The sequence below is a fragment of the Cavia porcellus genome, unplaced genomic scaffold (genome assembly GCF_034190915.1).
Source record: "Cavia porcellus strain 051 isolate PalLab524CR breed Dunkin Hartley unplaced genomic scaffold, mCavPor4.1 scaffold_1, whole genome shotgun sequence".
Taxonomy (NCBI): domain Eukaryota; kingdom Metazoa; phylum Chordata; class Mammalia; order Rodentia; family Caviidae; genus Cavia; species Cavia porcellus.
This window is the reverse complement of record NW_026947484.1, coordinates 191657881-191670151: the sequence shown is the minus strand read 5'-3', so window position 1 is coordinate 191670151 and position 12271 is coordinate 191657881. Positions and strand designations below refer to the sequence as shown.

Genomic DNA, 12271 nt, shown 5'->3' with positions numbered 1-12271 from the left:
GAAATTTTTGGCAGAAATACCGTGGAAGTAATTTTGTGGCCATTTTAGATCAATATAGGAAAGGAAACAAACTTGTTCCTTGTATTCAAAGTATTGTCTTTGAATCCATATGAGACACTTTCATTTTGTTTTTGGTGGTGGTAGGGAAGAAACTCAGGGTCTCACCTATGCTAGACCACCCCTCTACCACTGAGCTGCATCCCAAGCTACTCTTGATACTGGGGATTGAACCCAGGGAACCCTATCGTCCCTGCCCTTTTGTTTTTAATTTTGAGACGGGGTCTTGCTAAGTCTCTCTGTTGTCCATGCTGGTCTCAAACTCATGATTCTTTTGCCTGCTTCAGCCTTCCAGAAGGCTTTAGTTGTATGTAGGCACCTCTGCATCCAGCTACTTTTTATCTTCCATTGTGGTAAAATACATACAACATAAAATTTACCATCCTGGTCATTTTTAATTGTACAGTCCAGTAGTGTTAAGTACATTTTCGTGGTTGTGCAATAAATCTTGACATGTTTTTCATCGTGCAGAGTGAGAACTCTATGCCCATTAATCAGTAACTCCCCACTCCTACTATTTCCACTCTCCTGGCAGTTGTTCTACTTCATGTCTAGGAAATTTTTGTTTTTATTTTTTGAAATGGTTTCACTTGGTAATTCAGGCTGACTTGAACTCACTATGGAGCCCAGGTTGACCTCAAACTCCTGGCTGTCCTCTTACCTCAGCTTCCTGAGTTCTGGGATTATAGGCATTCGGCACCACATCCAGCTTTGTGTCTATGAAATTTTATTTTGTTATAGGGTCTTGCTGTGCAGGCTAAGCTAGCTTTGAACTCATGATCTTCTTGCCTCAGCCTCCTGAATACTGGGATTATAGCTGTGTACCATTGTGCTTGACTGTATGAATTTGACTATTTTGTAGATCTCATATAAGCGGACTCTTAGAATATTACTGTTTTGAAGCTAGCTTATTTCATTTAGCAAAATGCCCTCAAGGTTCATCCATGTTATAGCAGGTGTCAGAATTTCCTTCCCTGATGGACTGAATAATGCTCCGTGTATGTGTATGCTGTGTTTTGTTGGTTCATTCACCTGTCAGTGGATAACTGGGTTGCTTCTGCCTTTTGTTTGTGAATAATAGAACATAGATGTATGGATATCTCTTGGAGATCCTGCTTTTCATTTTATATTTAACTGAGTACTATATAAAGTAGATATAGCCAGGGTATGCAGCCAGAAAGAGAACTGCTGGTTCATGTGGTGATTCTGTTTTTGAGAACTTCCACACTGTCTTACCTACTGGTTACACCACCTTACAGTTCTCATCAGTAGTGCACAGGAGTTTCATATGTTAAATACTTTGTATCATTTTCATTAAAGCCACATGAAATCCTTTGGGCAGTAGTGGATGTTATTACCTGATTCCATAGAGCAAAGAAGAAACTCAGGCTCGTAAAATAGGTGCCTTTGCAAAGTCACACAGGTGGTGATTCCCGGACAGTATTTGGACGGAGCGAAGGACTCTTTCTACTGCTCGGCCGGTCTCCCAGGAGTGATACTCATGTGCCAGAAGATTCCTAGAGGGCTTCCAGAAGGTCCTGCTGGTCTGAATGTACCCTGAGTTTTTCCTGTGTTATCTTATTTCTTGGCCATGTTAGTTTGTTTTCCACCCTTCTAAGGACAGTGCAACAAGGAATCACCTGGGGCTCTTTTTGAAAGGTCTACAGTGCAGGGCTGCGCTCTCAGAGATTTTGGTTTTGTTTTTCAAGATAGAATTTTTAAGGACTTCCATTTAAAACCAACCGTCTAGGTAATTCTGATGCTTATGGTCTAGAGCATGCTGTAAGGACATGTTCCATGATAATATCTCTGATTTCTTCTGTAATTTCTCACAGGAAGTGGTTTTAGACCTCTCTTCCTCTAGTTATTTTTGTCTTATTTGGCAATTAGTAGCTAACAGATTTACTTGCATTTGCTTTGGCTTGTGATTTTAGTTGATTAGTTTATTCTTACATCTAATTTGAACAGTAAAGTGAAGAGTTTTCTTTTTTTTTTAAACTCAGCAATCCTCCTGCCTCAGCCTCCCAAGTGCTGGGATTATCGGTGTGTGCCACCATGCCTGGCTAAGTAAAGTACTTTTTGATGAGTGTGTTGTCAGGGATTGCTAGGAAAACAATTTAATATAGGACCTATAATTTATAGCATTATTTTATAATAGTCATCCCAAAATGTCAAACACAAAAAAGTGCAGGAAATGAGTCCACATACTGAAGACCCCAAAGAATCCAGCTGAGGGCCTGGATCCTATAGCAACATGCTCCATGTGTCCAGCTGAAGACCTAGAGTCCATGACAGTGTCTCATGCAAGTGTGTTTCACAAATCTGTGCTGCAAAGGCCCCAAGTTCAGCATGGACACTAGAAAGTCTATGCCAGCAGTATGAAGGAGCTGTGCCAGTAGGTTGACAGCTCTGCACAGAGCCAGGAAGCTCAGGGTGTAGGGACCAGGGCTCCCCTGAAAAGTACCACAGCCATCCTCAACGACTACAAGGTCCTGAGCTCCTCTGGCGATGAGAACAGCCGAGTTCGTATCAGGAAAGCTGGACAAGCTTCTCCGGGAGAGCCATGGCAATAGGAGAACCCATGCCACTACCCTTCCTCTCTAGTTCTTCCGTTTATGTTGGCCACGGTCCTCAGGTTGGCCACCCACATCCAGCACCACCATTCAGTTCAGCTGATCGCTACAATTGACCTGAGTCCAGCACCATGAGTTAACTGAAGAGTACTCTCTTTAGCTTTCCTGTCTCTAGTCATCTCTGGTAGGTTTCTGTGGGATTTTGCAGTTATTTCCTCAGCCCCCGCCCCCACCATTGGAGATTGAACTCATGGCCTTTGTATTGAACCATATATCCTGCCCTTTGTCTTTTTTTATTTTGAGACAAAGTTTCCAAGGCTGGGCTTGAATTTGCAGTGCTCCTGCCTCAGTTCTTAGGATTCTGGGATTACAGGCATGTGCTACCAGGTTCAATTTGTTTTTTTAATTTTTAAGTTAACATACGCATAGTATCTCTGTGGACCTCTTAAGGTACTTGACAAGGCTGTGTTCGCTCATTTCCCCCTGCAGCTCTATTTTGAATTTATTTATTTGTTTTCTGAGACAGGGTCTTGCTGTATAGTTCAGGCTGGCCTTGAATTTGTGGTGGTCCTCCTGCCTCAGACCCTAAGTGCTGGGATGATAAGCCTCGGCCACTATGCCCTGTACTTTGAGTTTAGCATCCTGGCCATGAATGCCATGTCATCATGCTTCAATTTATAGATTAAATATTTGACATATCTCTAGCATAAATGGTTAATTTCTGACTTTTTACAAGTTGGAACGAAAATCAAGTGTCAGCTTAAAATGAATTATTCATCTGAGGGATACTATTAATACTAGTAATCTAGTAATTAATCTAGTAATATTAGCATAATAGTTCTAGTAGTTTGATGTGATTCAGTAGACAAGAATGAACTAGCTGGGTTACCCAGTACAGATAATATCTAGAGTGTGATGCTGCCCAAGTTAACTGCTACCTTTCTTTTTTTCTTTTTCCTTCAAAAAAATTGCTAACATTAGCTTTTTTGCTTTGTTTTGATTTTTTTGTTTGCTGACATTAACTTTTAAAATTTCCCTAAGGTTTAAATGAGGGCAGGAGCTATGATTTCTAATTAGGATGCCATTATTGAAGGCTTTGAATAAATAAGTATGCTTAGGACTCACGACACATGAATATCACATATAAAAGTTAAACTCCTTTCTGGATTTTGGGATTTATAGAGTTATTTGTGCTGGCAGGCTAATTTCTAGCCTGAAAAGTCAATCATTGAATTTTATTAAGATTTCTGTACATAGAGAGGATTTTATAATGCGGCTTAGTCACATTTGCAGATTATTCAAAAATTTTCAGACTTGTTTTGACATCCTTACGGCTGTTTACATAATCCTCATATGTAACCTAAACCCTCAGTAGCCCTGTAGAATTGTCTTTATAATCAGAGACTGGGCTTCATTTCCTTATCATACTCAATCCAGCCCAGCCAACTGGAAATTATTGGCTGTTAAGTTTTAGCATGCAGCTAGAAGAGAGTGTACTGAACTGAAAGGTGCAAGGCCTTCCTGGGTGACCTGCACTGACTGGGTGATTTTACCTTCTGAGCTTGTGTAGGGGGTGAGTTAGGAGTACTTAATCCTTTGTGAATTAAGAATACCTGTGAGCTTTGTTAAAACCATGCATATATTAGAGACAAGTGGTTGCGTGGGAGTGGGGAGTGATTGCCAGTGGGTATGGGATTTCTTTGTGGATGATGTAAACATTCTGGAATTAGGTACTGATGACAGTTGCACAGTGTGTGTGTGTGTAATGTGATGCTCTCTGAGCCCTATTCCAGCTTTGTGTTCTATTTGGTGTCCTGTTATTCTTAATTTTTTTTTAATTATTTTTTTCCTCTCGCACTCAGGCTGATGTTTGGAGCATGGGCATACTCTTATATGTTCTTATGTGTGGCTTTCTACCATTTGATGATGATAATGTTATGGCTTTGTACAAGAAGATTGTGGTGAGTATTGCAAGGCATGGAACTTAAATGTAAAAGCTTTTTATGCTGCATACTTATGTTTGCAAAACAGAAAAATAATTCGGTATTAGAAGTACGAAAATAGTAGCTATCATTTAGGAGTGGCTAGGAAGGAGGTGAAGAAATCTTTTGTTGTTTGATATGGGTACTGGGTACACTTGTGCATTCAAGTTGTGAAATCTTATCAAGGTGTACACTTTTATGTGTATTACACTTCTTTGATAAAAAGCTTAATGAAACCCAACCAGACAGAAATTATTTTGTAGTCTAAGTTGGCCCCCAAATTAGGTAAGTAAGCCTGTAAGATCATTTTACTCATAGGAATTTTTTTTTTTTTTTGATATTCAAAAGTAACACTTTAGTAAGTTACTGTGTTAAATCACATCTTCCTATTGAAGTAGGATAATGTAATAATCCTCCTCTTACTTTTAGAAAGGTAAAAATTTGGCTTTAAGGAATAATAAGATCATAGTTAAGAGTATTTGTAAGCTTTTTAAGAATCATGTATATATTAAGACAAGTGGTTGCATGGGAGTGGGGAGTGATTGCCAGTGGGTATAGGATTTCTTTGGGGATGATGAAAACATTCTGGAATTAGGTACTGATAACGATTTACAGTGTGTGTGTATGTGTGTGTGTGTGTGTGTGTGTGTGTGTGTGTATGTTTTGCTCAGTGTTTATGCTTTATACTTGGATGTCCCCCAAGAGCCTCATGCACTCCTCGGTGGCATTTTTAGAAGAGAACTGGACCATTGGGGCAGTGTAGGTGACTTGATTTTAGGAACTGGAGCTTGTTTGGGGGAGGCAGAGAGCTGGGGCACAACCTAGAAGACTGCGTCTTTCTTTCTGGCTCCTCCCTTCTCTTTGCTTCCGAGCAGCCGTGGTGTAAGCAGCTTTCCTCTGCCCAGACCCTGCCACGATGCTTTGACCATGCAGGGACTGGAACTTTAAACTCTCCTTTCAGTTGTGAGTGCTCGATATTTTGTCCCAGCAGCAGGAAAGTAGACATTTGGAGCAAGTTAAACAGAAGACTTAGATGAGAGATGGACATCTCTGATTTCTCTCATTAGAAATTACTGTCTGATCTGTTAAGATCATTCCTGCCAACCCGGACTCTCGAGTAAGTAGTGTGACACACATTTCTGTGGATATTTGAATAATTAGGGATCTGTGTTGCAGGTGATTCCTTTTTAGAGTGAGGCAAGGAAAGGTTGCTTAAAACCGCAATCAGTCGTCTTGATAAAGAGCTCAGGCTGGCAGTTTATGATCTGGAGGCCAAATCTTCCATCCATCCATTTATTTATTTATTCTTTTTTGAGACAGGGTCTTGCTATGCACTTCACACTGGCCTTCAGCTCACTTTGTAGCCCAGGATGGTCTTGAACTTGCAATGATCTCCAGCCTCAGCCTCCCTAGTGCTGGGATTAAAGGCGTGAACCACCATGCCTGGCAGGTTATTTAAATGTTTATTAGAGCACAGCCATGCCTGTTTGTCTATGTATTGTCATGACTACTTTCACATAAACATGATGATATAGTTATGATAGTGACCACTTCCCTCCTTCTTGTGTTCTTCACGTTACTATAGCGTCTGGACAGCAGTTCTCAGAGAGGCTTTTTCTCTGCTGCTTATCACTGCAGCACCGTAGTGCTCCCCTTTAAAAATTGATTTTTAATTATACAAGTAGTATGTAAAAATGTCCTTTATGAAAAAGTAAAGTTATATGTGTATAATATACTTACAGAATGAATATAGTAATATATTATGTATACTGTAATATATATAGTAATATTTTATATTTTTCCTTGGTATAAATGGTATCATACTACTGCATGTATATTTTGTATCTTTCTTTGTTTACTCACAGTATGTGCCGTGATTCATATAGGTCTAAGTCATTTATATAAATACTGTAAATCAGTGCTGGCAAACCTTTTAGAGATGAGCGCCCAAACTGCAACCCAAAACCTGCTTTTTATAGCAAAGTGCCAACCCTGCAATTAAACCTGGTTACCGAGGTTTTAGTTTAGAAAAACCACACATACATGATCATCTTAAAAGGAAAACAAATAGTGTGCAGGCATAAGTTTACAACTGCTGGTATAGGTATAGTGCAGATTATCTAGCCATTCCCTTGTTGATGTTTTAAGTTATTTTCTAGTTTCTTCTCTACTATCCATGAGTCCAAGACAGCGTCTCTGTACAGTCTTCTTTGTACAATAGACCTCCTTGGGTAGTAGAATTGCTAGGTCATAGGGTACAACATTAAGAAATCTATAAATATGATCAAATTGTGCTCCTGTGTTGTTCTTGCAAATTATACTCCTAACAGCAGTGTATCGGTGCCTGTTTCTATGCACTTTCTTCAGTATTGTTACCAAATTTTATTTTTTAATTTTTTTTTTTTTGTCTTTTTGAGACAGTGTCTCTGTGCAGTTCAGGCTGGCCTTGAGCTCGCTTTTTAGCCCATGTAGCCCAGGCTGGTCTAGAACTCGCAACGATCCTCCTGCCTCAGCCTCCTGAGTGCTGGGATTACAGGCGTGAGCCACCACGCAAAGCCTACTTATCAAATTTTAAATGCTAGCCAATGTATATTGTTTGTATCTTTCTTTTTTTACTCAACAGTGTGCACTGTGATACATATAGCTGTAAGTCATTTTTTATATATAGTATAGGTCAAAAAATAGAATGACTAGCTGGGCCTGGTGCCTCATACCTGTAATCCCAGCACTCCGGAGGCTGAGGCAGGAAGATTGGTGCAAGTCTGAGACGAGACTAGGCTACAAATTGAGCTCAGGGCCAGCTTGAACTGCATAGTGAGACCCAAAAAGGCACCCCCCTTCAAAGAAAGGATGACTAAAAGTGACCTGTGATGTTTTAATGATGTCTTTTTTAATTTGACTTCAAATTTATTTGAAATATTTATGTGTTTGTTCCTGCTCACCTTTCCTGAGGATGCCTCTTCAAGGCCCTGTTTTGTTCTAAGGTTGCTCATCTTTTTCTTATTGTACTGTAAGAAGGCTCTGTGTTAGGAGCAGTAACAGTTGCTGTTTATTGAATATTGTGCTGTGTGCTGTGGGCTGGTGTAAACATTGTATCATTTACTCTTGGTGGTAGCCTGATGAAGTATAGATACTGCTGTTATCTCCATTTTGACCATGAGGACAATGAAGCAGAGTAGCAAAATAATTTGCCTATTTCCAGAATTGGAGTGTGGACTCAGGTTGTCTGAATTCAGAGCCTGTACTAATAACTTCATGCTGTATAGCACCTGAAGGGCACTAACATTTTTTTGTGTTGCAGTTGATATACTTACGGTGTTTTCTGTACATGCATGGAAATTTCTTGATAACCAGGAATTAAATTTTGATGCTAAAAGTAATAGGGACCCAGTTTTTCTTTTCTTTTTCCTCTTCTACCCCCTCCCCTCTCTATTCCTTTCCTCTGCTCTATCTCCTTCCCTCCCCTTTTCTTTTGTCTTTCCTGCAATATTGGAGGAAACCTGGGGCATTATGCATGTTAGGCAAGTGCTCTATCACTGAGTTATACCCTAAGCCCAGCTTTTTTCTTTTTAATAAAATTTAAAAATAGCCTTAAATTTTAGAAAAGTTGAAAAGTAGTGCAGAAAGCTTCCATGTACCTGTCATTTAGTTTTCTTATCAGCATGACACATTTTTGTCATAAAGTAGCATAACCTTGGTTGTGTTGCACTGTTTATTCTTTAGAATATTTCTATTGATGAATTTTAATTTTAATTTTTGAGTTGTATATTAAACAGTGAGTATTTAAAAAGAAAAAAATCACAAAAATAAAGCATTAATTTTAATTTTTGAGTTGTATATTAAACAGTGAGTACTTAAAAAGGAAAAATCACAAAAATAAAGCATTGCATTTTAATGTGTATTGAATTTTTATTAAAATCAAAATTTTCAGCATTGACTTTTTTATGTACAAAGTCTAAAAATGAACAACAGAAATAAATTCCTATGTAAACTACAATGAAAATACCGATAGCACTTTACAAAAAAAAAAAAAAAATACCCTTTACTTCAGTTATCATAGCAAAGGCAGTTTTCATACAGGACAGTGGCATGGTCCATGTAACACCTGTCACTTACACTGATAGCACATGTATTTTGCTTTCTTGGTCTTTTTGTTGGACATACTTGACCTGTGATGGTCTTGCTGTTTTGTCAGGAGGTTCTTATTATATTATGCAATGTGTAGTAAACAGGAATATAAAATATCAATAAAATAAAGTGTTAAATTATTAATATAAGTTGCACATTTAGAATAAACATCAACTTTTTACTGTGCTGTGTACTTGCTTACAAAACCTAAAAAACTTCAGAAAAAATTTCTTTTTGAACTACAGTAAAATTACCAGTAGTGCTCTACAAAAAAATATTTCCTTCAGTTATCACATCTAGTGCCAGGGATTTAGCTCAATGGCATAGTGCCTGCCTGGCAAAGTACAAGTCCTGAGTTGGATTCCCAATACCAAAAAAAGAGAGAAGTATTTAGGTGTCACACCTAAATAATAAGAAAATAAGATGTCACTAAAATAAAATATTAGATGTGCAATGAGTGCTTAGAATAGACAGCAGCATTTTTTTTTTTTTTGTACCAGGGATCGAACTCATGACCTCGAGCTTGCCAAGCAGGCACTTGTGCCTCTGAGCTAAATCCCCAGCTGCAACAGCAGCATTTTCACATCAGCTGTGTGCTTGCTTACAAAACCTTAAACTTTAAAGATAACATCAGAAAAAAATTCCCGTATGAACTACAATGAAAATACATTAGCACTGTACAACAAATGTTACACCAATTATCACACCTAATAATAAGAACATAAGATGTCACTAAATATCACATGTGCAATGAGTGCTTAGCATAGACAGCAGCATTTTCACATCCGCTGTGTGCGTGCTTACAAAACTTAGAGGAAATCAGGAATAAAAACCAATGTGAGCTGCAGTGTAATGACGAACATAAGTCTGCCACAGAAACAGTTTTTGCTTCAGCTGTCACACCCAAGGCAGTCCTCAGACATGGCAGCTGCATGTTCCCTACATGTACTTCACCCTGACGTACATGTGCTTAGCTTCTTTTCCTATGTTGCAGGCCCTTCTTGCAACTTCTCTTCTATTTTGTCAGGACCGTGCTATTATCTTGTGTAACTTGTACTTAGCAAGGAAATAAGATATCAGTAAAATAAAATATCAAGTGTGTAATAAGTGGTTAGAATAGATAGCAGTATTTTCATATCAGCTGTTTACTTGCTTACAAAACCTAAAAGCTAACATCAAAAATAAAGCTTTCTGAACTACAATGACAACACCAGTAAAACTCTGTAACAAAAATAATGTTTGCTGCAATCTCTATACCCAAGGTAAGCTTCCCACATGAAAACTGCATGTCCCATACACGAGGAACACTTACACTGTCAGCATGTATGTTTCGTTTTTCTGTCCTTTCTTATAGGACACAGTTGACAACCTTTAGGTTTTCCTGCTGTCATACCAGATCCTCAGGATGCTGCACCTGCCTGTTCACCTGTCAGCTCATCACTGTGCTCCACAATTTTTTTGCATGGTTTCCTGGAGAGAAGCATTTTGTTTTTCCTTTGCTATATGTGATCTTTTAGAATTCCAGTCCCGATCCTCTAAGAAAATTTTTCTGTAGGTTTTGTACTTGTTATTTTCTTTGTAAACTTTCCAAACACATGTTTAGGACCAAGTAAAATGCAGCCATGGGTCAGGGCTTTGTGTTCCAAGCGACGTCATAGCTGCTGCATAGCTCCACCTCTGGCTTTGCGGTGGAAAGGTGCGCCTCAGCCTTTATTCTTTATTTTGAGATAGAGTCTTGCCAAATTGCCCAGTTGGTTCGAACTTGTGATCTTCCTTCCCCAGTCTCCCAGGGTGCTGAATTAAAGGTGTGCACCACCACTTCCAACTTTCCAGTACACTTTTTAAATGGAATGTTTAGAAAGCTAATGGGACAATATTTTGAAGAAATGAAACTTACTTAATTTTAAAACAGATGGCTGGCTAGCATAAATGTTGCGTTCATAATGAGGAATGAGTGAACCAGGATGGTAAATAAGGGATGAGTAAACTGGATGTGATTGTGCACACTGACCATCCTAGGGCTCTGGGAGAATGGAGGTAGGAAGAGTGTGAGTTCAAGCCCTGCTTGGGGAATTGGACAAATTTAGAAAGGTTCTGTCTCAAAAATAAATAAATAAATAAAAATAGGCCGGGACTGTGGCTCAGCAGGAAGCTCCTTGGTTCAACCCCTAGTCCTGAGTGGGGTGGTGAGTGAGTCCCAGGAGACATGGCCTTCGGTGTGCTTTTTGGTTGTTTTGTTTTGCTTTTGAGACAGAATCTTGCTGTGGTAGTGCAGGCTGGCCTTGAACTCACTCTTGTAGCCTAAGCTGGCCTTGAACTCATGGCATCCTCCTGCCTCACCCTTCTGAGTGCTGGGAATACAGGTGTACACCTCTACACCCCGCTGTTTTAGGTGTTCTTTTGCATTGTGTGGTGGTCAAATACTTCTGGGGATCTGTAGTCTCATAGCACAGTAGCAGTGCTGTTTACTCCTTGACCTTTTTCTTATTTTTTTGCAATTGGCTCTTATGAATTTTTTTTTTTTGGAAAATGTTAATTTGTAGTATGTCTTTATTTATTTATTTATTTTTGGGACCAGGATCAAACTCACGACCTTGCACTTAGCAGGCAAGCACTTGAACCACTGAGCTAAATCCCCAGCTCTTGTAATATGTTTTTATAATGGCATATTCCATAGACGTAAAAATGAACAAGAAACTTCTTTTAAATATTGATAGTGAAATGACATCTAAGCTGTACTAAGTATAGCAGAAGGTATAGAACATAAAGCATGTTCCGTCAGCTATGTAAAAGATAAAGGGAGGTATATTTACATTATTACGTGTTAGGAGATACAGGACACTGATAATTGCTATTCTCTCTGGGAGAAAATTAGAGAGGGCTAGAAGCACATCTTATGTGCTTGTGTGCCTTTTAAATTTTGAATTATGTAAAGATAGTTTTGCTTTTGTTTGCCTAGTTACTCTGGCTAGCACTTCCTTGCTATGCTGAATAGAAGCCATGGAATAGGTATCTTTGTTACTGTTTCTGATCTTAGAAGAAAACTTTTCAATCTTTTACTATTGAGAGTGTTGTTAGCTGTGGAATTTTATATTATGTAGTTCTTTTCCTAGTTTGTTGAATGTTTTTCTCGTGAAAAGGTATTGAGTTTTTGTCAAATGCATTTTCTGAATCAATTTGGATGATCATGTGGGTTTTTTTCTTTCATTTTGTTAATATGTGGTGTATTACACTGATTTTAGTATATCGAATCATCTTATAATACCTCAGGAATAAATCCCTGTTGGTTATGGCTTATAATGCGTTTAGTATGCTGTTGAATTTTGTTAATGGGTGTTCATTTTTGAAAAGTAGAATGTTAAAGGTTTAGGTGAGTTTGGAACCCTAGAAACAGATTTGGAGAGTAGGCAAGATGGTTTGTGCCAGCCAGATTTCTATTTGTCGGTAACATGAAATAGAGTTCTGTGCCCCGCCCCGCTTTTGAATCAGGGTTTCACTCTGCAGTCCAGACTCTTGTACTCACGTTGTAGC

At 38.7% G+C, this 12271-nt stretch overlaps 1 protein-coding gene across 2 annotated transcripts in view; it reads left to right on the top strand.

Annotated features, from left to right (window-relative positions):
- Positions 1-12271, top strand: part of Melk (maternal embryonic leucine zipper kinase) — a 91032-nt gene that overhangs the window by 31174 nt on the left and 47587 nt on the right. For both annotated transcript variants that reach the window (XM_063225338.1, XM_013153238.3), the window contains exon 8: positions 4493-4591. In XM_063225338.1, coding sequence (XP_063081408.1) covers positions 4493-4591 — 99 coding nt within the window. The remainder of the gene's footprint in view (positions 1-4492; positions 4592-12271) is intronic.